The following is a 26835-nucleotide window of genomic DNA, read 5'->3' as shown; positions in this document are numbered from 1 at the left end:
ACTAACTGGGTGGAGACAGTTTGTAAAAAACTAACCCCAGTAAAAATTCTGTTTCCTAAAAGATCACAACCAATGGCCCCCTGGTAAAGGGAGGAACTTAGGAGACAAAAACTCATCTGTAAAGGTTTTGAGCGGAATTGGAAGAAAGAATGTAAGGAAGCAGAGAAAAAGATATACAAACAGAGCCTTGTGATTTATAAACAACTTTTATTCAAAGCAAAATCGAATTAACCTAGCAAAAAACTCTGCTAAAGAGCTTTTTGAAACTGTATCCAGCTTGGCTTCCCCTTGTCCAGCTAAAATTCAGACGAGCCAGGAATTATGCGAGGACATCGCCATGTTCTTTCTGAATAAGGTGGAGATCATCTTCTCGGCTTTCAACCTTCCAAGTTCAGTAGGGACTGTAGCCTTAACCGAGGGAAATAAGCCAGCCTCAGGCCTCCACCCTATCTTTGACAAATGTGCATTGTTATCTATAATTGACATCAAAATGCTCCTTATGTCAGCAAGGTCAGGTTCCCCCAATGATACCTTTCCAGTCTCTGTGATCAAACTTGCCCTGGGACCGGTTGCCCTTTCACTTACCTCCCTTTTAATGCAATGTTTGAAGCAGGGCACTTCCCTAAACCCTGGAAATTAGCTTTGATATTGCCACTGCTAAAGAAGCACAGTTTAGACCCCAAGGATCCTAATAATTTTCGACCAATCTCACGCCTCTCGCTACCAGCAAAATTGGTCGAGAAATCCATGAATTTGCAACTCAGTTCCTTTCTACGCGAAACTCGAGCTCTGGACCCTACTCAATTTATTTTCAGAGACGGGCACAGCACAGAGTCTGCTCTTATAAAATCCACAGAAGAGATTAGGGAAGCACTGGATCGGGGTCTCAAGGCTGCATTAATTATGCTGGATCTGTCTGCGGCCTTTGATACGGTCCATCATGATTGGTAGTGGATCTTTTGTTGCCATGCGGGTCCAGGGTAAAGCGTGGATGCTACTAAAAGCCTTTCTAACCGACAGATCACAAATCGTGTCGGCTGAATTCCACTCCAAACCTTTTTCCCTGCCTTTTGAAGTACCGCAGGGGTCATTTCTTAGCCCTACACTTTTTTATGTGTATGTATCATCTTTGGCCGCCTTAATCACTTCCTTTGGCTTTTGCCTTACCTCGTACGCAGATGACACACAAATTGTTGTGTCTCTGTTGCCAGGACAGGAATCAGGAAAAGGTAAACGGTTCAATGATTGTATGGAGGCAGTCGGGAGGTGGATGTCACAGAATTGCCTGAAGCTCAACTCGGGCAAGACTGAGGTCATCCTGTCTGGAAATGATGCCAACTTCTGGACCCCAAATTGGTGGCCAGAAACACTGGGCACTCTTCCTACACCCACCAGGAAAGTAAAACACCGGGGAGTCACAGTTGATGACAAGCTCAACTTTGGTGACCAGGTTAATGCAGTGGCCTCAGCCGACAGTCAGCGGACACTTGTTACAGCACTTATCCTGTCAAGGCTGGACTACTGTAATGGTCTTTACTTAAATTTACAAGAACGTTTTCTGAATAAACTTCAACTGTTGCAAAACGCTGCAGTGAGATTGCTCACCGGCAATTTTGCATCAATTTCCAAGGAAATCAAAAGACTTCATTGGTTACCTGTTAGGAAACGGGTGCGTTTTAAATCCCAATGCACCGCTTACAAGGCCCTACAAGGAACAGGACAGGACTATCTGAAGCAACAGTTTCAGTGGTATATGCTCAAAAGAACTCTTCGCTCTCTAGGAGCTAAATTGGTGACAGTATCACCCACTAAAAAAACTACGTGGGGAGGGAAAAGCTTTATTGTCTGCGCTGCAAAGGCCTGGAATTACCTTCCTTTCCATCTGAGAAATGCCACTGACCTCCTGGCATTCAGGAAAGGATTAAAAACCTGGCTCTTTAACGTGTAAACATGTCTACAACGTTCAATGCTCAGAGGATAGTAGCTAGCGCCAGGACACCTTTGGGTAACCGCTGCGCTTTAGAAATGCATATATCAACAACATAGCATAAAGACAATAAAAATGCTTATAACACTTTTTTATTTTAGCTTTTTAACTTGCTGCACAGTAGCCATGCTGCTCTACAACATAGCTTAAAGACATTTGCAAAGCCAATAGCTCTGGCTAAACCCTTCTAAGGTTTCAAAGGTGAGACATATTGCTATGCCAATGCTTGTTTTATGTTGCTTTCTACATTTTTTACTTCTGCCACTCAGTAGTGGTGGTTCCAGCCTCTTGTTACTCTTACACATCCTGGTGTTTTCAAGCAAAATTATTTATAGGTTTTTCTTTTACATTTAAATATGTGTTTTTTTACTCTTTGCAGGCATGTGCATGGGCAGTTCAACGAGGCACATTGTAACATTTGATGGCCTGGACTTTAAGCTGATTGGTAACTGCTCCTATATATTGTTCAGTGACAAAGAGAAGGAACTCGAAGCAATCCTCCACAGTGGCGCTTGTACAATGGCCTCAAAACAGAACTGCATGAAATCTATTGAGATTAGGTACAAAACGGAAACAATCCAGCTTACAGATGACATGAAGGTAAGAAATGGGGCAGAATGTTTACTATAAAGAGTCAATCCTACTTACTTATTTCTATTATGTTTAAGCATATTGTGCTTGAGTTTACATGTGCTTCAGTCGAAAGTAATGCCTTCTTTCTTTTGCTTTAGTTCTATACTAATATACTTTTTGCTGAATTTGCCAAGTTGACTGTTCTTTTTAACAACCCAACACTCCCAAATGTCAGCAATGTTTTTAATCGGTTTATGCTAACATTTGTTTTTAGTCATATACACTTAATAGCTTCTACTTATCAGACTGGCATCCTTGATGTGGTTCCCCCTATCTTTTTGCCTGTACAGCCTGTATTTTTGATGTTATGCTGGACTTCGTTTTTGCTTGCCTATACACTCTGGGCACTTTATCCCTGCTAATCAGTGCTAAAGTGCAAGTGCGCCATGTGTAAATTGTAATTTTGATTGGTTCTTCATGATTGGCATATTTGATTTACAGGTAAGTCCCTAGTAAAGTGCACTGTGTGTGCTCAGGTCCTGTAAATCAAATGCTACTAGTGAATTTACGGCGCTGGTTTTGCCACCCACATGAGTAGCCCTGTAAACCTGACTCAGTCCTGCCATTGCAGTGTCTGCCAGTGCAGTTTTAAACTGTCATGTCAACCTGGCACGTGCACCCACTTGCCAGGCCCAAACATTCCCTTTTACTACATGTAAGACACCCCTAAGGTAGGCCCACGGTAGCCCCATGGGCAGGGTGCAGTGTATGTGAAAGGTAAGACATGTACTGGTGTGTTTTACATGTCCTGATAGTAAAATACTGCCAATTGTGTTTTTCACTATTGCAAGGACTAGTTCTCCTATAGGTTATCATTGGAGTGGCCTTGTAACACCTTACAAGTGTAAATTTAAATTGGGAAAAGATAGAGATTTGGAGTTTGGGCTCCCTGAACTCACAATTGAAAAACATCTTTTAGGAAAGGTGGTTTGTAAATTGTGTGTTTGAAAATGCCACTCTTAGAAAGTGGGCATTTTCTTGCTTTATCTCCTGTGCCCCTGCCTGCCTCTGAAATAAACGTCTGGTTTAGACTGACAGCTGGGTTGTTTGTGCATTTACTCTAGACAGTCATGTAAAAGGAGCTGAGGTGTGCCCTGCATATGCTGATGGCCCATCACCAGGCTGATGGGCCTTGCTGTGCTAGAGTGGTAGGGGGAGTTGTCACAGACACCTGAATAGGACATCTGTCGTACGCCATCTTGGGTGGGAGACGGTCTAGTCTCTCCACAAGCATACTGGCATCTCATCTATAAAATCAGTTGATGGCACCGACGAGCATTAGATAAACGCTGCTAGTAGGTCTCAGGAGCCAGTTATGCTCTTGATTATTGTTGCTAATTTTAATACTTGCACTACGTTGTGTATTCTATTGTATTGCCGATTTCTATATTATAGCAATTAGACTGTACAAATATTTTATTCACTTGAGAACTGTAAGGGTCGGGTATATTGCTGAATTGCACTTTTAACTTGTTAAGTCTTGTCTGCTGAATCTTCTCGCTCTTCCGCGTTTGTTCCCCGGTCCACCACAGCTTCTGCTGATTGCGTGGAGGGAACACCAACACCAGATTTGCCCTCACTTCTGCCAGGACATCTGACGGACGCCATCTTGGGTGGGAGACGGTCTAATCTCTCCACAAGCATACCGGCATCTCATCTATAAAATCAGTTGATGGCGCCGACGCACAGCGGACGCGCGCAGTGGACGCGCCTAAGGCAAGCCCATCTGCGCCCGTCCGCATCCAGAACATGCTGCCGGTTTACAATCAGGCAAGGAATTCTCGTCAAATTTCCTAAAACAGTTAAATACTAAAAATCAGTGTGGACATTATTTGGATGTGGACAAAATCAGAGGCCCTATTACTTGCTGGGAATGCCAAGTACAGTTACCATTTGCTGAATTTAATCATGTAATGTCAAAAAACATAGTAGCCAACCATCAAGTGGTAATGAAGGGGGGTTTAATTAATGCACGCTCCCTAGTTAAACATGCACTTGACATCAGGGAACTAATCATTGGAAATGATTTAGATTTTCTATGTATTACCGAAACGTGGCTAAAGGAAGACTGCAGCCCAGATATTGCAGTCGCTCTACCCCCCAATTACACCATCTGTAGGAAAGACAGAGAGGACGGTGGGGGGAGGGGTTGCTATCATTCACAGAGATACACTAGTGTGGAAGAACTTTATACGAGCTTAAGGGAGCGGAAAGCCTTGGCTTCTGCTACGCCGTAAATGGATCAACCTAATTCTCTGGAGCCTTAATCTATCGCCCCCCCAGGCAATAGCAGTATCTTTCTAGACTCATTAGGAGAAACTCTTAGTCAAGCTCTGCTTAGATACGCCAATTTTACACTGCTTGGAGACATAAATCTTCATTTAGAATGTGGTAATAACCCTGGGATCACCCCCTTCCTGGAAATAGTCACTCCCCTTGGCTTGAATCAACTAGTTAAGGGGCCGACACACAGGGCAGGACATACATTGGATGGTATTTGTTCCAACTCTCCCTCACTTCGGATAGAGGCACCTATCCCGCAGGCTTGGTCAGATCACTACTTTATCCCCTTGGCTAACCCAATATCCAAGACGACACAAGCAGTCATGAATAGCCCTATGGGGGAGCCAAAGCGTAAATGGCATCTGCTTGCCACTAATCCCAGCTTGCCCAAAATTGCCCAAGAAAAGATTCCAATACTTAATGGCAAGCCAGCAGAAGACTCCCACCGCTTCCACAACTAGATGACGGCCATAAGTGATGACTTAATGCCTTTAAAACATCCTTCCAGAAGGGGATAAATAAAATCACATAATGATCCATGGTTCACTAAAGATCTAGCGAAGCAACATCTACACTGTAAACAACTAGAACGTAGATGGAGAAGGGGCTATGAGATAGCAAATCTACAGATCTTTAAAACACATAGGAAACAATATCATTCAGCTATCAAACTAGCAAAAAAAGACTACTTTGGGAATAGAATAGCTATGGCAAAGCAAAACCAAAAAGAGATATTTGCCATCATGAAATCTTTTATGGATCCTAAAGCCCTACACTCAGAAATCCCCTCCTCTCAATCTCTTTGTAATGATATCGCAACATTTTTTGAGGATAAAATCACCAACATTCAAAAAGATTTTGGAGCATCAAGCTCAGAAGAATCAGTTAACGAGCAGGAGTTGGATCACAGCCAGGATAGGCCCGTTCTTCATGCTTTTCAAACGATCACTCTATCTTAGACACCCAAAGCCATCTTAGCATGTAAATCAGGTTCGCCACTGGATGCATGCCCTACAATGATATTGTATCATATCATGGATATAGTGAATCCAGTGATTAATGATATTGTGAACTCTTCGCTTTCCTCCGGCATAGTGCTCGATGAGTGGAAATTTGCCATAGTGAGGCCTCTAAAGAAAAAACAAAATATAGATCCTTCTAATCTCTCCAACTATTGGCCCATATCCTTACTGCAAATTTTGGGTAAGATTACAGAAAGAATGGTCTATAAGGAACTCTCTAATTTTGTCGAGTCAGCCTAGATCTTCCACCCTCGACAATCCGGCTTCCGCCCGAAACATCCCACGGAATCTGCCTTATTGGAGATATCTGATACTCTGAAATTTATTACATACAATGGCAGGAACGCAGTGCTGATCCTTTTAGATTTTTCAGCCACTTTTGATACTATCTCTCATAACATCCTCTTAGCCAGACTAAAATCTTGCGGCATTTCCAACACGGCACTGGCTTGGATCACGTCCTTCCTGTCCAATCAAAGGCAGGCAGTCTCCCTTGGCACCTTTCTTTCCGCTGAATGTACTATCACCACGGAAGTCCCACAGGGTGCCTCACTTAGTCCACTCCTGTTCAATATATACATGGCCACGCTTATTTCCCTCATCTCGGCCTACGGGATTGAAACAACATCTTACGCTGACGACACTCAGCTGATCCTGTCCCTTGATAAAAACTCCAAGGAGGCTGAAGAAAATTTTAAAGCCTGTCTCACGGCGGTTATTAAATGAATGAAAAACAACCATCTCCGTTGTAACACGGATAAAACAGAAATCCTGTTGATCGGGAAAGATAATCCCTTTCAACCCAAGGATTGGTGGCCGGAAGAGACAGCAGCCCCTCCAGCTACTGTGGGGGTGTGGTTTGACTCCTCCCTCTCTTACAAACACCATACACTCAAGTTGGTGGGTACTTGCTTTGGCCTAAAAAAATATTTGATTTGATCCCACTTGCTGCAAGGAAAACAGTGGTTGTGGCATTAATACTCTCACGCCTAGACTACTGTAATAGCCTCCTAGCAGGGGTTAATAAATCAACTCTGAGGAGACTACAGGTAGTGCAACACGCAGCTGCTAGATTGGTCTTGAAACTGCCATGCAGGATGTCAGCATCAGAGGCTTCCACAACTGGATGACGGCCATAAGTGATGACTTAATAACTTTAAAACATCCTTCCAGAAGGGGCTAAATAAAATCACATAATGATCCATGGTTCACTAAAGATCTAGCGAAGCAACATCTACACTGTAAACAACTAGAACGTAGATGGAGAAGGGGCTATGAGATAGCAAATCTACAGATCTTTAAAACACATAGGAAACAATATCATTCAGCTATCAAACTAGCCAAAAAAAGACTACTTTGGGAATAGAATAGCTATGGCGAAGCAAAACCAAAAAGAGATATTTGCCATCATGAAATCTTTCATGGATCCTAAAGCCCACCACTCAGAAATCCCCTCCTCTCAATCTCTTTGTAATGATATCGCAACATTTTTTGAGGATAAAATCACCAACATTCAAATAGATTTTGGAGCATCAAGCTCAGAAGAATCAATTAACGAGCAGGAGTTGGATCACAAGCAGGATAGGCCTGTTCTTCATGCCTTTCAAACGATCACTCTATCTCAGACACCCAAAGCCATCTTAGCATGTAAATCACGTTCGCCACTGGATGCATGCCCTCCAATGATATTGCCTCATATCATGGATATATTGAATCTAGTGATTAATGATATTGTGAACTCTTCGCTTTCCTCCGGCATAGTGCCCGATGAGTGGAAATTTGCAATAGTGAGGCCTCTAAAGAAAAAACAAAATATAGATCCTTCTAATCTCTCCAACTATTGGCCCATATCCTTACTGCAAATCTTGGGTAAGATTACAGAAAGAATGGTCTATAAGGAACTCTCTAATTTTGTCGAGTCAGCCCAGATCTTCCACCCTCGACAATCCGGCTTCCGCCCGAAACATTCCACGGAATCTGCCTATTTGATGATCTCTGATACTCTGAAATTTATTACATACAATGGCAGGAATGCAGTGCTGATCCTTTTAGATTTTTCGCCCACTTTTGATACTATCTCTCATAACATCCTCTTAGCCAGATTAAAATCTTGCGACATTTCCAACACGGCACTGGCTTGGATCACGTTCTTCCTGTCCAATCAAAGGCAGGCAGTCTCCCTTGGCACCTTTCTTTTCCCTGAATGTACTATCACCACGGGAGTCCCACAGGGTGCCTCACTTAGTCCACTCCTGTTCAATATATACATGGCCACGCTTATTTCCCTCATCTCGGCCTATGGGATTGAAACAACATCTTACGCTGACGACACTCAGCTGATCCTGTCCCTTGATAAAAACTCCAAGGAGGCTGAAGAAAATTTTAAAGCCTGTCTCACGGCGGTTATTAAATGAATGAAAAACAACCATCTCCGTTGTAACACGGATAAAACAGAAATCCTGTTGATCGGGAAAGATAATCCCTTTCAACCCAAGGATTGGTGGCCGGAAGAGACAGCAGCCCCTCCAGCTACTGTGGGGGTGTGGTTTGACTCCTCCCTCTCTTACAAACACCATACACTCAAGTTGGTGGGTACTTGCTTTGGCCTAAAAAAATATTTGATTTGATCCCACTTGCTGCAAGGAAAACAGTGGTTGTGGCATTAATACTCTCACGCCTAGACTACTGTAATAGCCTCCTATCAGGGGTCAATAAATCAACTCTGAGGAGACTACAGGTAGTGCAACACGCAGCTGCTAGATTGGTCTTGAAACTGCCATGCAGGATGTCAGCATCAAGGCTTCCACAACTGGATGACGCCCATAAGTGATGACTTAATGCCTTTAAAACATCCTTCCAGAAGGGGCTAAATAAAATCACATAATGATCCATGGTTCACTAAAGATCTAGCGAAGCAACATCTACACTGTAAACAACTAGAACGTAGATGGAGAAGGGGCTATGAGATAGCAAATCTACAGATCTTTAAAACACATAGGAAACAATATCATTCAGCTATCAAACTAGCAAAAAAAGACTACTTTGGGAATAGAATAGCTATGGCGAAGCAAAACCAAAAAGAGATATTTGCCATCATGAAATCTTTTATGGATCCTAAAGCCCTACACTCAGAAATCCCCTCCTCTCAATCTCTTTGTAATGATATCGCAACATTTTTTGAGGATAAAATGGCCAACATTCAAAAAGATTTTGGAGCATCAAGCTCAGAAGAACCAGTTAACGAGCAGGAGTTGGATCACAGGCAGGATAGGCCTATTCTTCATGCCTTTCAAACGATCACTCTATCTCAGACACCCAGAGCCATCTTAGCATGTAAATCAGGTTCGCCACTGGATGCATGCCCTCCAATGATATTGCATCATATCATGGATATAGTGAATCCAGTGATTAATGATATTGTGAACTCTTCGCTTTCCTCCGGCATAGTGCCCGATGAGTGGAAATTTGCTATAGTGAGGCCTCTAAAGAAAAAACAAAATATAGATCCTTCTAATCTCTCCAACTATTGGCCCATATCCTTACTGCAAATTTTGGGTAAGATTACAGAAAGAATGGTCTATAAGGAACTTTCTTATTTTGTCGAGTCAGCCCAGATCTTCCACCCTCGACAATCCGGCTTCCGCCCGAAACATCCCACGGAATCTGTCTTATTGGAGATATCTGATACTCTGAAATGTATTACATACAATGGCAGGAATGCAGTGCTGATCCTTTTAGATTTTTCGGCCACTTTTGATACTATCTCTCATAACATCCTCTTAGCCAGACTAAAATCTTGCGGCATTTCCAACACGGCACTGGCTTGGATCACGTCCTTCCTGTCCAATCAAAGGCAGGCAGTCTCCCTTGGCACCTTTCTTTCCTCTGAATGTACTATCACCACAGGAGACCCACAGGGTGCCTCACTTAGTCCACTCCTGTTCAATATATACATGGCTCGCTTATTTCCCTCATCTCGGCCTACGGGATTGAAACAACATCTTACGCTGACGACACTCAGCTGATCCTGTCCCTTGATAAAAACTCCAAGGAGGCTGAAGAAAACTTTAAAGCCTGTCTCACGGCGGTTATTAAATGAATGAAAAACAACCATCTCCGTTGTAACACGGATAAGACAGAAATCCTGTTGATCGGGAAAGATAATCCCTTTCAACCCAAGGATTGGCCCTCCAGCTGCTGTGAAGGTGGCTAAAAAACTGGGGGGGTGGTTTGACTCCTCCCTCTCTTTCAAACACCATACACTCAAGTTGGTGGGTACTTGCTTTGGCCTCAAAAAATATTTGATTTGATCCCACTTGCTGCAAGGAAAACAGTGGTTGTGGCATTAATACTCTCACGCCTAGACTACTGTAATAGCCTCCTAGCAGGGGTCAATAAATCAAGTCTGAGGAGACTACAGGTAGTGCAACTAGCAGCTGCTAGATTGGTCTTGAAACTGCCATGCAGGATGTCAGCATCAGAGGCTCTGAAAACTCTTCATTGGCTTCTGCTACACAAGAGAATACTATTCAAACTCTTGGTCATTACCTTCAGAGCTACTCGCCAAATAGGACCAGAATATCTCTCCACGAGATTTACACCATACACCACAATGAGGACACTCAGATCTACATCTGCTAACCTCCTCGAACTGCCTCTGTTCAAATTTAAAACTAGGGGAGGGAAAACTGCTACGGTGTTAGGTGCAAAGGCTTGGAATTTTATGCCAAACAAACTGAGAACAATGGAATCAGAAATGCAGTTTAGGAAAGCTCTAAAGTCCTGGATCTATGAAAAAACTGACGAATCTTGTCTTGCCCTCATCTAGGTCCTCACTCTCTACTATTAAGCTCGTTTTCTGTATAGCCCCAGGAGGCTCCTTTGGGAGCGACAGTTCGCGCTTTATAAATGCCACATTTCAATTCATTTCATTTAATTTCAATAGGGCTGTGCCTGGTCTCTTACAATGCTGTCTCCAATCCCCTGGAATGTTTCTGGAGCTAAGACAGGGCAAGGCAGAACTTGTGCACTACAAAGACCATCCTTTGAAGTATGCCTACTTCAAAGGTGAAAAAGGGTATAAGTATTGGACCTAACACCCCAGACTTTAGGACCACTTCTGGACTGAGGACTCTGCCAAGAAGAAGAGCTGAAGAGCTGACAGGAAGAGTACTGCCCCATTTGCTGTGTGTTACTTTGCTGGGTTGGCTTGCTGTTGCTGCTTCTGCTTTGGAGAGAAAAAAGACTGGACTTTGCTTTGTATCCTGCTTGTGAACTTTCTCCAAGGGCCTGTGTGCGCCTGCCTCCTGTTAAGAAGCCTCAGGGCCAGCAAAGATTTCACCTTCAGCATCCCTGAACTCTGCTGCTGGGAGCTCTGACCTGCCAAGTGGTGCCAATTCCAGTTCTGGGCTCTTGGAAGTTGTTTCTGCTGCAAAGATCTACTTCTAACCATCACAATTGATGTATTGCCCTTCCAGCGCCTGTTGCCACCATGTAGCTGAAGAAATCGGTTCAGTGCCTGCCTGTGACCGAAGACACTGCCGCAGCTCAAGTTCAGCGCACCGTGTCTCCAAAGTCCAAGAGCACTGTACTGACTCAGAAGCAGGCCCTGCTGTGCAGCTGTCAAGGTCGACGCATCGTGGGATCGTAGCTGAAGTAAACAACGCAACAACTGTTTGCCGCATCAATCTCCAGTGCGTCCAGATTTCCACGCATCACACCTGTGCAACAAGTTTTCCGACATATCACCCGCATACCAGAACCGTATTGGATTTCGACCCATCGCTTCTCCCTACAGTTTGGATTCGATGCAACACTTCTCCTGCATGCAGCAGAACTGATGCATCGCCTCCCCAAGTACTCAGGAACTGAGGCATCATTGTGTTTTCCAACGCTTCTCTCCTCTGCTGTTGTTTTGCCTTGTGGATTTTGAGGTACTTTGTGTAAAATCACCGCATCCATAGAGTTCTGGGAACACAATTGCTTGAAACCATTTAAAAGTCATATTTTGAGTTGTGTAAGTCAGATTTTTGCCGTTTTGGTCTTGTTTGGTTTAGATAAAGGCACTTAAATTTTCTAAACTGTTGTGGTGTCCTTTGTAGTGTTTTCACTGTGTTACTGTGTGTTGTGTACAAATACTTTACACATTGCCTATGAGATAAACCTGACTGCTTGTGCCAAACTACCCAGGGGGTGAGCAGGGGTTATCCGGGTATGTAGCTCCCTTTTCCTGGCTAGAAAGAAGGGTCCCGACTTGGACAGGATGCGAGCCGCTGCCAAATAGAGACTCCCATTTCTAACAGTACTAACAAATAGAGATGAAGAGAACATCAGTGTTGAATAGTATTTGTCTGGACTTCAGCTAAAATTGAGGTATTCTGCGCAATCAAATACTTTTACTTGCATCTACTCATACAATTGGGAGATTTCTGTTCTTCTAATGCAGAAACCGATAAAAAATGCACTGGTTAATAAAAGTGCACTTTTTTGTGTGAAGCTGTGCAAGAACTGTGCGAATGTTTCTAGCGCCAGAAGCAACATTTAATTTTGTTGCTTTTTATGCCACTTAACCCTACAAAAAAGACGTTAATGTACAGCTCTCAACTATTCTATGCTGATTGTTCCCTTGTCTCGCCTTACGACTGCAACGTATGATAGTGCATGTTTTATGCTAAATGGGTTAGTTACTCTGTACTTCCATATATATATTTTAGCGTTTATTACTATATATATTTTGAAAGCGCATGCAGGCTACCTTCAGGCAGCAGCATTTTTATTACTTATTACTTTTCCAATATTAATATCTATTTGAGATGTTGGCAAAAATGAATAAATAATCGGAGGCTTGCCGAGGCCAATGAATAAGCACCCTGGGGCAGATTTATGCACCCTGGGGCAGATTTATAAGCCCCTTGCGCCACTTTTGCATCACTTTTAAAATGGGAAAATTGACGCAAAAGTGGCGTCACTTTTTAACAAGGGAAAAGTGACGCAAAAGTGGCGCATGGGGCTTGTAAATCTGCCCCTGTATGTTTTGAACTGCGTTTGACTTCCCAGTAAGACGCCCGAAATACGACTCATTTCTTTGTCATCAGCCTCGCACTTGCACACAGAGAAGTCAGAAGGGGATTGAACAAGAATGTCTCCCTTCAATGTCTATATCCCAAGCCAAGCCGCAGTAAAGCCTATCGCTTCCCTCATTCTGGTGCAGCCCTGCTGTAAAGGGCCCGGGGTGTTTCTTTGACGCTCCCCATCATGCCAGAATGATATGTCCCTTGAGGTTTCACCCCCTTCCACGTGGACTGCTTCGCTATACAAACCGCGCAGTTGCCGCCTCATGTCTTCGAGAAGCACTTCCTTCACAGGCACTTACAGTCAGATGTCGTCATCGTCTTTGCAGCGTTCATTCCAAACATAGTGGAAACCCAATAGGCGAAAGGTTGCAGGCGAACTAGCAGCGGCAATAAACAACCCCTACTCCCCTCCATTTAAAGGTTTGTCTGCAGTCGCTGAAGTGACTTGTCTTTATGAAGTGAGAACCACCACGGCACGCTCTCACAGCAGTGCCCAGAGAGGCACGCGCTCATCTCCTGTTACGTACGGATTCTGTCACATTGCGGCGTGAGGCGTTGAGAGGCGCACAAACCTCAGCGCGTCGTGCATTCCTGAGCGTTTCTTGTGACATTCCTCAATGAAACTATTGTTCTTTCTAGCCTTCTGTGTTTACATCCCACATACTCCACTTAGTCTCCGTCTTTGCACGTTTGCCATAACTCTGGTAGATGCCTCTGTTGCGAGATTTTTATAAGTAGAGATAGTGAACTTTTAATATTGGCTTCACAGTTGTTATATTTTAGACTTTATTTGTGATCCTTTCTGTGGTGTTTTAGTTTCCTGTTGTGTCCCTCTTGGCTCTGGTAAGATGGCTCAGTGAGTCAAGTGCTTTTTGCTATACTTGTGTTTCATGCAGGTCAAAGGTTCACATTCTACCATGGTTGGTTCATAATTTAATTGCAATGGACACTGGTAACAATTAATATGCACAGTGCTACCAAATGTGCAAATTGATAGGAACCTCTTTATAACAAGTTATTACCGTCCTCGATTAAAAAATAAGATTTTAGTGAAAGGTGATCACTAGTTTGAGTCTACACACGCATACACAAACACATTTGCGCACTCGCAGGTGCCCATGTGCCCAGTGGCCAGTAGTCCACCCATCCTGCCTTAAGAGAAGACCAACAAACCAACTAGAGCAGGGGTCTCCAACCTTTTATCGAATTGTGCTATTTATGTTCAGTGTAAGTCATATTGAGCTACTAATATTATTAGTGTGATAATAGCGAACACGTGAGACAAGCTTATGTTAGAGACCTCCCATACAAGATTACTATCAGTGACTACCTCAGTGCATAAAGCAAGGTTGTCAGAAGTAACGTGAAAATGGGTTTATCAAGTTGGAATCCTTCTACAGGGTTAATACATGAGTCATAGTTGCAATGCCCCTCGCGCCCTGGTTATGGTTTTAGTAATAAGTCTTCCTGATGCCAAATTATTTATCTAGCAAATATCAGCTTTAAATATATTTAGAAAATGTCTCCATTTGTCTGCAAACATTAGCTAAACTTATGAGTTCTGAAAATATACACATTTTTGTCTAAAATACATATTTTTCGATTTTGTGGTACATCCATTAATTCAACCAAGCAAAAGAGTCTACTTTAGTAGGCCGGGGTGCACCAGTAGGGTGACCAGAAGTTTAAAGCCAAAAACTGGGACATTTCCCAAAAATAGAAGAAGGATTACAAATTTACTTCAACCCAGCTCACAGAATGACAGTGCTCCTAGCAGAGAATTACAGAAGAGGCAGTAAGAACATACATAAAATGCCATTTTTAGAGCCAGTAGTATGCCTGCTAATTAAATTGCTTTCTTATAACAGCTGCTAACTATCCCTGCTTTGCAAAACATAAAAAGATACCTCCCACCATTTTTAGCCGACCCTCTCTAAAAACTGGGACATGAGCTTAATTTCCTGAAATCCGCTGGGACCGCTGGCGAAAAACCGAGACTGTCCGGGCAAATCCAGGACGCCTTTACATTCCTCTGCAAACAGGAGTTTGTGGAGGGATTACAATTTAATAGGCCACTCCAGTCCTTAGTTTGTGAGGCACACAAATGGAATCCCTCCAATTCTACATTTTAGGAAGTTCAGTTTCCCCGCTTCAGTGAAGTGATTCATTCTTTGTGAAAACAAATTCTGCCAGGCAGAGGTCAGAAGCACAGAGCGAGTTTATTCTCGGTTAATTTCAATGTGGAATTAGGACCATTCCTGAGTGGGCGGATGCAGCCAATGCTTTTTCTAGTTTGTGACGCCATTCGCCAGCTGGTGGAATGCACCCAGCGGTCGGGCCGACAGTTCATTAGCTATTTACATCGCCGTAAAGCATTTAGTAGTCTTGCAAGAGAAAATTATAGCCGCTTTATTAACTAGTAACAACATCCTCTGCCTCAGTTACACTAACATCTCCTCCCCACATGCATGTTGCATTCTGGGTACACTTTAGGAAAACATGCTGTGTGTGTGGGATTGGGGGGGGGGGGGTGCATTAAACACCTTTCTAGACTCTTATGAACTTTGCAATGAGCAAATGAGCCAAACAAAAAAATGCCTCTCAAGTATCAGTGGAGTTCTGTAGACAAACTGTATCAAAGTTAATTCTGAATCTATGTGGCTATTATTTGTAATTTTACAGTGCTCACCTAGCACTTTTAAGGCTCAAAGTGCTCACTGAATTGTTAAGTGGCTACTCTGAATGTATCATTTACGTAGTGTTTTATAGCCCAGCAAACTCAGCGCTATATTGAGTTCGGATTTGTATTAGGTCCCTGAACCCCCTTTTTGCCACAACAGACTTATCACAAATGACTGTCAGTATTAAAAACATTTGATTAAGTCAAGATTTCAAGATTTTATTAAAGATTAAATCTATAAAGAGATCAACAGTAATATAACATGCAAGATTCAAAGTATATTATGTCAAAAAAGAGTACGTCTGTAACAACTTTAAAATAATTTAACCTATAAGATACAAGAATTATTACGTTTTTAAAAAACGTAAAAAAATTAAAAATTCTGTAGCACATCATTTCATTAGCTGGGCTGCATAACATGTGGGAAGCTGCTCTGACTGTCTTAATACAATTTTTTACAATAAGATATTTTAGGAAACAGCATTTAGGTTATTTTAAAGTAGAGCAAACAAATAAAACATGATCTACCGTTTGTACAGCCCCCTCACATAGATTGCACAACCTGTCATCCCAACTTTATTTGCTGCCAAGCATCTGGAACACAAGTTAGAGTGAGACAGCTCAGACTAAACAATAACATACAGCGGCAGACACTGCGCTCTTAGGGGCATATCAACAACAACCGGCGATAATTATCTCTAAGCGCTCTTAGCGCTAGGATAATTATCGCCGGCTAGCGTGAATTTTTATCGCTGAGATAGCGTGCTATTAGCAACGCTTATCTCAATAGCGATAAAAATCCTCACGCTAACAGGCTAACGTGAGATTATCGCTGGAAAGCCAGCGATAATCTCACGTTACCTTGTTGATAGGGACAGGCAAACTTAGCCATGATATCCTCCTTCCATAGGATATCATGGCTAAGTCTGAAAAATACCAGATGTAAAAAAGCAGCGTTAACCGCCGTTAGCGCTGCTTTTTTTGTCTCTAACAGGGTTAGCGACATTCTTGATAATAGGAGAAATGTCGCTTAGCAACATTTCTCCTATTATTTTACTCTGGAACGCCCCCTTTGCATCTCATTAGAGATGCAAGGGGAAGCGTAGAGTAAAAGGGTGCTAACATGCAAATTTGCATGTTAGCACCCTGTTGTTGATAGGGCGCTAGTTTTATCTCTCCTTTTTTGGCTTTTAAAGCTAAAAAAGCAGAGATAAAGCCCTTGTTGATATGCCCCTAGGTTCCAACTTAAAAATGGTTTCGCCGCTGAGACACATGCAGTCCGTATTAATTACCCAGCCTCTTTATTCTCCCACAGAAGCAAATGGCGTATTCCATTTAAAAAATCAGGTAACCTTGAAGAGTACAATAACTCATGTCTTGCATATCTACCAATTTTAAACTATAGTGCCCGAGTGCATGTAAAAGATTTGTCATCACTATACAACCCCCCTACACGCTTATATGCTTCCTGAAAGAGTTATCCTTTGATTGAAAAAGACGATAACCCCAAAGTATTATGGCTGCCAATCCCCTTACAGAGGTGCTTACCAAACCCATTTCAGTACGTAATGCCTTAATTGGGGCCATTGTATTTAAGTTACAGATTGTATGCAAAATCTTTCCTTCTGCTTTATGCATAAAGTACCACGGCTCAACTTTTATAATTTCTACACCATATAATAGTGAAGGGGGGATATTCATCTTATGTACAGTTAATAAATTGGTAAAGTGTTTTGCCCTGTAGGGCCATAAAGTGCAATAAGTTAATTTGTATGGGTTAGTGCCTTATTTCTAAAATGCGCAATTTGTTACTCTCTCAGATATATTAGCCAAGAATATTTTCCCTAAGTAGGGATATGACTTAACTCTTTCCATAAGAACGTAGCCCAAGTGCTGTCTATAGGGGCATATTATCAAGAAAGGGCGTTAAAATTATCGCTGCTTTAGCGACAGAAAACTGTCGCTAAAGCGGCGACAATGGGCTTGATAATATGCCGCAAAGAATTCCAGTAGAAGCCCATGTTCTGGTGTCAACATGGGCTTCTATTGGAATTCTCTAGTGCATATTAGTAAGCCCATTATCGCCGCTTTAGCGGCAGTTTTCTGCCGCTAAAGCGGCGATAATGTTAACGCCGTGCTTGATAATATGCCCCATAGTTTGTTGTTGGATGATAGCCATTTGTACGGAACGTCATGATTTTACTTTTATTTAATGACAAAATCATCCACTTAGATTGCGTCCCCATTGGGTAGGACCTTACCTTTGGGGCATCACCACCTACTCGGCTCATCAACTCCAGCAGGTCAGCGATGTATAGTGAATAGAGCAGTAAGCAGCCCTGTTTTAGGCCATTTTTGGTTTCAATTTTTGGTGTAAGGTCATGATTATCACCAAGCATAACATGACACCATGTGGCACTGTGTAGGGCTATAATGAGTATTAGTAGACCTTCTGGTAAACTCAAATCCCTAAGTTTCCTCAACACGGTATCCCTGTCCACACGGTCAAAGGCAGTAGATGGGCATACCCCGCTTCTGGACATACTTTTTTTCCGATAAAATGCAACACAGTTATGTTATTAAAGGTGGAACAATTTGGTCTAAAACCAGCCTGATCCAAGGCCACAATTGACATTTCTTCTGCCCAATCCTGTAGCTGACTAAGGCTTGAGTAAGTATTTTCATAGTGTAGTATTATTACATAGAAGGACTCTTCATTTCTACTCCCTGTGAGTGAATTAGCAGAGGAAGAGAATGTAACCTGTGTAGGGGCTAACCCATATTTCTGGACTGTGGGGGAGAAATATCCCCCATAGACACTAAAAGTATGGTTATTGTTTGCATGGATTGTTGTGCTAACCATAGCTTATGAATTACAGCCATTGATGGGTTTTCATGGCCTGATATACCATTAGGCCGAAGGCTGAGTGGTCTGTAAATATCACCAAAACCCTGAGATGGCAATATAGGACCATATTACATGTTACCTGTTATGTATTTTGTATTACATGTGTATTTTGTGGCAGTTAGTTTGAAAATGCTTTTTTCTAAGCTCTTCAAACTGCAGCTGACAATGGGCACTGATTGGAGTTTGAATGTTTGTGCAGTGTTTAGCTTTCATGAATGCATTTTTGATAAAATAATGGACAGTGATGGGGGCCAGTGGGAGGTGCAAATCTACTATTGGTGCAGCAGGTGCAGTGGTACTGAGGCCCAGAGTCCTGAGAGGCCCATTGAACTCTGACAGAGCTTCATTTTACTATGCCTACAGCTGTCAAAGGGCTAACTTCTTTGCTTGCATCATGGCCCATGGAGTCCTTGCTAAACTACTGGCCAGTGGATTTATGCCATTCTGTAGCTGCAGCATTTACAGCAAAATTGTGGATTTACTGCATTTGCCACACAATTTGCCAGATAATTTGCTGATTTTACCAAAGTTATCTAGTTCAAATGAATGGAAATAATGCTGTCAGAAAATGTACCACATAATGTGTGTTTTTTGCTGCATAATTTTGATTATCTAACCACATTCATAGGTCTTCCATGTTGCACAGTCCTAATAGCCTAGACCAGGGGTCTCCAACCTTTTCTGAATTGAGAGCTACTTCAGCTCAAGGAAAGTCCTGTTGAGCTACTAGCAAATTTTATCACTGTAAAATATTGACAGCACATGTAAACATTACACTATGACCACCCTAAGCAGGATTATCGTAGTGCCACCCATGTATTCCAGGTGATAGTACCAGAAGAAATGCTAGGGAAACATTTATCAATATTAAATGCCCCTACCTGACTGATAAAGTAACATTCAAATCTTCACATGCCTTGTGGCACAAAGGACATAACTACAGCACTAGGTCTCCTCAATTCAGCTTGACTTATCTTTCAATTTCAACTTTAAATGTGTTTTGGAATTGCAACCTTTTGTCTCCACCAGCATATCAATTTCTGAAAATACACAGATTTTTCTATCACCACTTTCCATTCTGGGCAAACAAACTACATTTTCCTGAAGAAAACCCTTGTTTGTAAAAAAAATGCCTTTAAAATATATACGTCTTCATTTTTAGGAAATACATAGTACCCACATCAGCTAGTCATTTTAAATGGGCACTCACCTGTACAAATGCCTCACATGGACACACTGCTTCAAATGCTCAGGTATTACAGTCATAATCCATGGCACCATAGCACTGAGGACGACTGTATAATGCCAATAATGCCCACCAGTATAAATTGTGCAAAGTCTGGACACCATAAAGGCCAGGATGGCCACCATATTATTAGTCATGGTCATTATTATGCAAGGGGCAGCCAAAATTATATCAGGGACGCCTGAATATAGTGCAGTCATGCTCTTAATATGTCACTGATGGCTGACGGTATACCATAACTAGACAACGAATACCCAAAATAGTAAAGGATGGCCATAATTATGTCATTGGCACTATTATGCCATGAACTGACACAATTGTGCCACAGACAAAACCCATATGATGGGGGCTAGCATACCCATTTGGTAGTCCTTGATACCAGGTGTAGCTTACAGGAAGAAACAGTGTTTGTAATAGACGCACACATAGATGATAGCTTTCCTCAACCCTTGGCTGCTCATGCACCCAACTGAAACATTTTAACTCTGACTCCTGCAGTCCCACACTTTAGTGGATCAGCACTGATTACTGCTCAGGCTACCACTGGCACTCTTCATTTATGGCCCACTGTTCACACACATGGTGAAATTGATAAAGCAGGGGACTACCACATGGCCAATCACCTTGTGACTTAGTCCGAGACTGGATAAAGGTGACCATGTGGCAGACTCAATAGGCAGACACCGTGCGTGTTTGATTGTTAATATGAGTCCCTGCCGTAGGCGGGTTGGCTTAAGATCTTCAGATGAGAAGTGCTGCATTTTTTAATATGCTTAGAGTCTCTGCATAGACTCTCTGAATGAGATACTGGGATTGACTTCACCTCTGAGAGCTACTTTGAGGGTACTGGCAGGCTACCAGTAGCTCCCGAGCTACTCGTTGGAGACCCCTGGCCTAGACAATGATGAAACCCTGCAGCATGGCACCAAGACTTTAATTATAGTGATGAAACCTTATTTCAAGGGAACTTTGAACTATTTAACATAAGTCCTGGTTCCATGTATATTATGGGTTTTTATAGCATTGTATTTTGTGCACCAAAACATAATATATAGAGGATGCCATGTTACCTCAATTGTAATACGGTCCGATATTGGCACCAAGGGGGTCTACCTTCACAATGCCATCTTGCGGCACCTATAGAACCTATTTATCCAGTCAGTCGGATGTAGGCATTTCACTGATTTATGCGTTATGATGTCAACATGCAAAGTGTGCATTCTGCAAATGGGAATAAAAATGTGTTTAAAAACAAACAAGGATTCTAGCGTCATAATAAACTCTCAAGCTGAAGGCCAAGTGGTATGTAAATGTCACCAGAACCCCAAGATGGCAATTTAGGATTTTTTTTTTTTACATGTTACAAGTTATGTATTTTTTGTATTGCATGTTTGTTTTGGAGCGGTTAATTTGGAAAAGCTATTTTCTTCAAAGAGCATGTCACAATGGGCAATGATCTGAATTTAAGTTCTGTTTAACTTTCTTAGATAACATTTTGATAAAACTATGGTATGGGTTAGTAGCGGCCACTCATATTGTGAAGTAGTAGAGAACCTGATTATAAATAAAGATAATTGCACTCACCTGCTCCAACGGCTTCCGCCTTCCTCCCGATCCTCGCTTCCCGTCCGGGAACTGCTGCATACTGCGCAGGATCCCAGCTCCCAATCCCAGTACTATTTCTAGCATATGAGCAGTGCTGGGATTGGTCTGAGCGCCTCGGTTCGGCGCTCAGACATAGACTGGGAGCCTGGATTGGGTGCTCCAACCACTTTACAACATAGCTCGTTTGGAGAAATGCTAAGTGCGCATAAATCGCCATGCTCACTTGGCAGTGTCCACCACTCCCCCTCATCCCTGGTGCTGTAGCGTTAGTGTGGGTGGTCACGCCCCTCTATCAGCTCACAGTCGTAGCCTGCAGTATGAAAAATAAAAGGATAATAAAAATGTTTTAGTATCATTTTATTTCTGTCCTTTGCCTCTGCTGGCTTGCATGCGGGGTGACGCTCCTCCGCCATAACGGAGGAGCCGCCCCTGGTAAAGGTGGAAGGATATATGCTGTTCTTTGGTTGCAGTATTGGCCCCATAATTATGGATATGATGCATTTGCACTATAAGTTTCATAATTTGCAGATGTGTATCGCCATTGGTTGAAAATAGTACTGTCAGGGAATGCGCTTCATTACTTGGGATTTTATACCTATGTATTCTGTACAATCCAACCAGCAAAACATGTAATGTTTTTGTGTGTATTGATTTTGGTTTTTAAACTCTTGTTAATGTCTTGCTATTTATTTACCATCATACTCATTCTCTTGAATACTTGCTAATTCATTAATTTACTCCCTCCCTCACTTGTCCTTTGATGACGTTGTCTTTGTACTGGTCAAAGAATGTTTTTTTTTATTTTTTGGTGTGATTACTATGAGGTGAATGTATTATACCTGTCATATTTTCTGTCACGAAAATAGATTGAAGTGAACAAAGGAAAAGAACTTCCCCATCACAAAGAGAGCGATTTCGAGTTTACCATTTATGGCGCCATAATGCATGAGGTCAAAGTCGCAAACTTGGGCTTTGGTCTCACCTTCACTCCAAGAAACAACGAGTTCACACTCCAGCTCAATCCAAGGTTTTTTGCGTCAAAAGCATATGGCCTGTGTGGTAAGTCAGATGTCCACTTTTTTAACTGCTTCAGTCATGCTATTAGTGTTTCTTCTCTTTTTTCTCTTTATGTAGTTTTATCACGAAGGAAAAAAAGTAAGCATCGTATGTTTTTCTGAATCCTCTGGCCACTGCACCATAAACCAATAAGGCTAAAACCCATGTTAAATTTCTCTACTTTTCTGGGTATTGTAAACACTTGTGATTACCAACAAGGATTAGTTCCTATTTTTTAACTGCTATGAGACAATGTGGTGGGATGGGTAATGAAGAGGTGTGCTTACATGGCTAGTATCAAGGAGTCTCAACTTTATGTTATGGTAGCGAACATATTTACACTGTGCGGTTTTCACTGGTGCGGCATCGTAGCGCTCAAATATTCTTGAACAATTACAGGAGGACATGTATATATTTGTTGGACGAGTGCTTGGTTGTATTATCTCCCATATGGGAGTTGTTGGGTGGGATGCATTATGTTCTGATGTGCTCTGATTGTGTTTGTTAGTGTTATAAGGTTGAGGGAGGAGTAGCAGTGTGCAAAATATGCAACATGTCTACATACTTAAGCAACAAATCATTGCCTGGGGAATGTGCTACCAGTTGCGATGGTCAGATGCCTTGGTGTAGAGCGCTGGCACAGTTTGGGAGCCATTGAGAGCCATACACTAGTGTTCTAGCTTGGATCTGGACATGTTTATTCACAGTGGCTTCCTCTGAGGTAGTTTGCTCTGTTCGAGGTATTAGTTTGTGTGGCTTCCGCCCTTTCCGTCCCCAACCTCTGCAAATCCAGTGACGTGCATGATGGAGAAATCATCTACTTCAAAAAAATCTGTCCACCTGAGCAGACAGCCATTTTTATTTCATGTTCATATTTCCTTTCTCCAAGAAGGACTGAGCATCTCAACCTTTATTTCTTCCCTTTAATGATGACCCTAAAACCTGGAGAACTGAAGCACGATTGTGTCTGTCTCCGTCCACCTCATAGCAGTTTCTCATTAGATTCACTTGGGTTCTGCTGATACCGTGTGTGTTGTGTACACAATTTATGGTGCCTCTTCTAGATGGAGAGATGCTCAAGTACAAATATGACCATCTGAACCTTCTGTGCAATCATGAGCATTTCAGATGACATCAATATGTAAACCGATTGATTTAAAAAATCCTCCTCTGTCCACACCTATGACATAATTAAAAGAAGACACAACTTTCAGGCTCTTTGGCCCTGCACAAAGTCACTTAGACTCTTCAACAGGTTTGTAGTCGAAGGAACACACACAAAACGTCCTTCTTGAGAAGTTTCAGTCGTTGTTCACAACAGGAAAAAGGGTTGTGTGAAGAGAGGGCAACAGAAACAGAGCTAGTGAGTTAGAGCGCTCAACGGAGGTGCAGAAATATTTGAAAAATACCTTTCTGGTGAGTCGCTAAAAATTAACGTTTTAGCAACATAGTCAGAAATAGAAAAATCAAACCAACTGATTTCACAGAGCAACTGTTTTTTCTCTAACAGGAAGAAAAATGCTTGATTAAAGGTAGATTAATGCAACAATCACATCACTTACTCAACTATGAAGGTCTGACAGTGTACACACATGGAGGGTAGAAAATGTCACACATTTAAAAGCCCATTTTTAGGGAATATGATCCTAATATAGAACATAGGAACGCCATACACCCCACAATGGATGCCTGCTTCTTCCAGGTTCCAATGTTCAGGTCTCCTTGTTGTTCACATTCACGTGTGCAGGCTTTACTATACCAATAAGTAAAATGTAAGGCTGACAGACTCAACTCCTTTCTCTTAAATGTAAATCATTAGCATCAGTTTTCTAAATGCAGTCCCATCTGCTCCATTCCCTTTATTATCCTGCCGAAAAACGAGAATATTCTATCTTGTGTGGACATCTATTGTGTCATTTTGACATGCCAGATAGACCCTCCTAAAAGGTCACCTGTTAACTGGAATCCCCTCTCCTTTGGGCATTTTTAATTAGGTCCTGAGCTCACAATAGGACTGGGATAGTTGGGTAATAGCCCTTCTTTTGGTCATTGAACGACTCACCTTTCTTGGATATCTAAGCAGAAGTGGTAGGCTTCCCATGCTGACAGTGAGGGGCGGCGGCATGTGTAGTACACTAAACCAACAAAATATAATTTGCTTCAAGCTCGTTTATATTCACAACCAAACTAAGTGCTATTATCAACTATTAACTATATGAGTATCTAGACAATTAACTAGATGTAAAATGGAGATTGGTACAGTAGTAGGCCTGGGCAAAAATTTCGTTCCGTTCGCGGAAATTGCGATAATTTGACATTTTTGCGTTCCGCGGAGAGCGCGAAAATGTCAAAAATTCCGGTTTCCGCAGCTTGGCGATAATTTGTTTCTTGCTCGCGCTGTAAAATAATACATTCTCGCGCGCGCGCGATCGCCTTACCTGAATCCCTGCGTTCGACGACAAGTTTTCTTGATCCGGTCGCGTTCTCCATGAGATGTTGTATTGTTTTTAGCCATTTGCGCTGTCTCGCGACAGTTCGCGCCCGCAGTGACGTCATGCGTCGCGCGATCACGTCTTTCTTCTCGCGATCATGCACCGCGAGAACAACTCAAATCAAGATGGCCGCGCCCGCAAGCAACCACATGGGTAACCATGCAGAAAATCTCGCGAACATGCCGGAAAAAAACTTCCGCATCTTCGCGATATTTCTGCTTGTTTGCGATAATTTTAAACATTCTCGCGATAATTTGCGAAGGTTAATTCCGCAAATTCCGCCCACCCCTAAGTAGCACACAGCTGGAGAGGGGTGAACGAGAAAACAAACATATGAATTGATAATATGACAAGTAGAGCCTTAAAATGTTAATCTTCAAAGTGTATCAGCTGTGAGGGCTAGTCAAATCAGTGCTTGTAGTCCACCCAGCATATGAGGCAGTTCAGAGCTCTTTGATTTTAAGCAGTTTGACTTTCTTTGCTCTTCCCTGATTGTCTGAGAGCCCACAGTTGGAAAGGTGTAACTATCACTGTAAGGACCATTAACGCTTTCCTCCACAAGTCCTTCACAACTGGGCTTGTGGGAATATTGCGATCCAGGAAGGGTACTAACTGGCTAGAGCAGAATGTTAATGGGCAATAAGAGTTCCAGGATTTCAGTTCTCCACTAAGCAAGAGAGTGAATGAAGCCTAGGTACTGGTAGGGTTGTGTGTACCCTCCAAGCCACACATTTTATGAACCATAACTGATAGCCATATGACTGTCCACTACATACTGGGCCTTTCTGGCAAAGGGAAGACTAGGGAAGAGCTCCCCAATACTGCTTCTCCAGCAGCTTCAATACTGGACTACTACTTAGAAGTGCTGTGCAGGACTTCTCCGGTTATAGGGGGTATTCCCCGTCACTCTAATGGCTCGGCTTCCAGATATACACTGAAGGACATTGCCCTGGTAGAGAGCACTGGAAAATATTTTTGTCTACACACTGCCTAAGCATCTACCGGAATAGGTTACCAATACCCATCCGTTCATGGAACTAATCGAGAGGCCCTACAGTCAAATGTATTTTCATTTTATTTATGGTCATAAACTCACAGTAACAAGGCCATGAACATCATACATCACCTAAGAGTGACATTACATAATTTTACACTCATATATAACTTTGTAGGCCGGTCCTGCACTTATTAAGTTCACCACTTGTCAGCAAGACAAGCCACCCATCTTCGATGCTCTAAGTCACTCATGGAAGGTCTGGCACACACATACCATATGGGTGGCCGTGCTCACTATGGGAAGTTTCAGTCAAGCACTAATTATACTTTTATATCAACAGTAGAACATTCACAAAGCAGCTCCCAAATGTCCAGGGGTCTATTTTGGTTTGAAAGTACTGTGATATAAGGTTCCGAACTGAACTTACACCAGATGGCATCGTGTACCCAGCCTGTCACCCTCGGTAAAGGTCCCATTCGCTAGCCAAGTGTGGTAAATATTTAAATTACCTGTACTATTTTTATGCGGTAAAATACAATATGAATAACTCAGTAAAAATAAGAGGCAGAATCCGTGGTATTCGAGGGTATAATAGGGTATTTATTCCTTACAAAGGAATGATGGTTCGAACCAGGCAATCGGGTTCCTTTACCACGAAGGTTCAGGAAGGGATCAGCAATAGATTATTGACAAGTATCAGTATATATAAGAAAGGCATTACATTAAGATAGATGCAGGAGGCGTAACAGCTTGATAATACAGATAAGAATATACATACGTAATAAAAAGGCGTAATAATAGGCGTGCATAGAGGCGTATACTAAAAACGTCATTATGATGATGACACAAATGG

At 42.3% G+C, this 26835-nt stretch overlaps 1 protein-coding gene across 1 annotated transcript in view; it reads left to right on the top strand.

The window, feature by feature from the left end:
* VWF (von Willebrand factor) overlaps window positions 1-26835 on the top strand; it is a 1048714-nt gene that overhangs the window by 631594 nt on the left and 390285 nt on the right. The window contains exons 35-36 of the mRNA XM_085652611.1: window positions 2367-2587; window positions 22304-22496. Coding sequence (XP_085508737.1) covers window positions 2367-2587; window positions 22304-22496 — 414 coding nt within the window. The remainder of the gene's footprint in view (window positions 1-2366; window positions 2588-22303; window positions 22497-26835) is intronic.

Source organism: Triturus cristatus, chromosome 4_1 (genome assembly GCF_964204655.1).
Source record: "Triturus cristatus chromosome 4_1, aTriCri1.1, whole genome shotgun sequence".
Classification (NCBI taxonomy): Eukaryota; Metazoa; Chordata; class Amphibia; order Caudata; family Salamandridae; genus Triturus; species Triturus cristatus.
The sequence above is the reverse complement of the archived record's forward strand: the minus strand, read 5'-3'. Positions and strand labels throughout refer to the sequence as shown.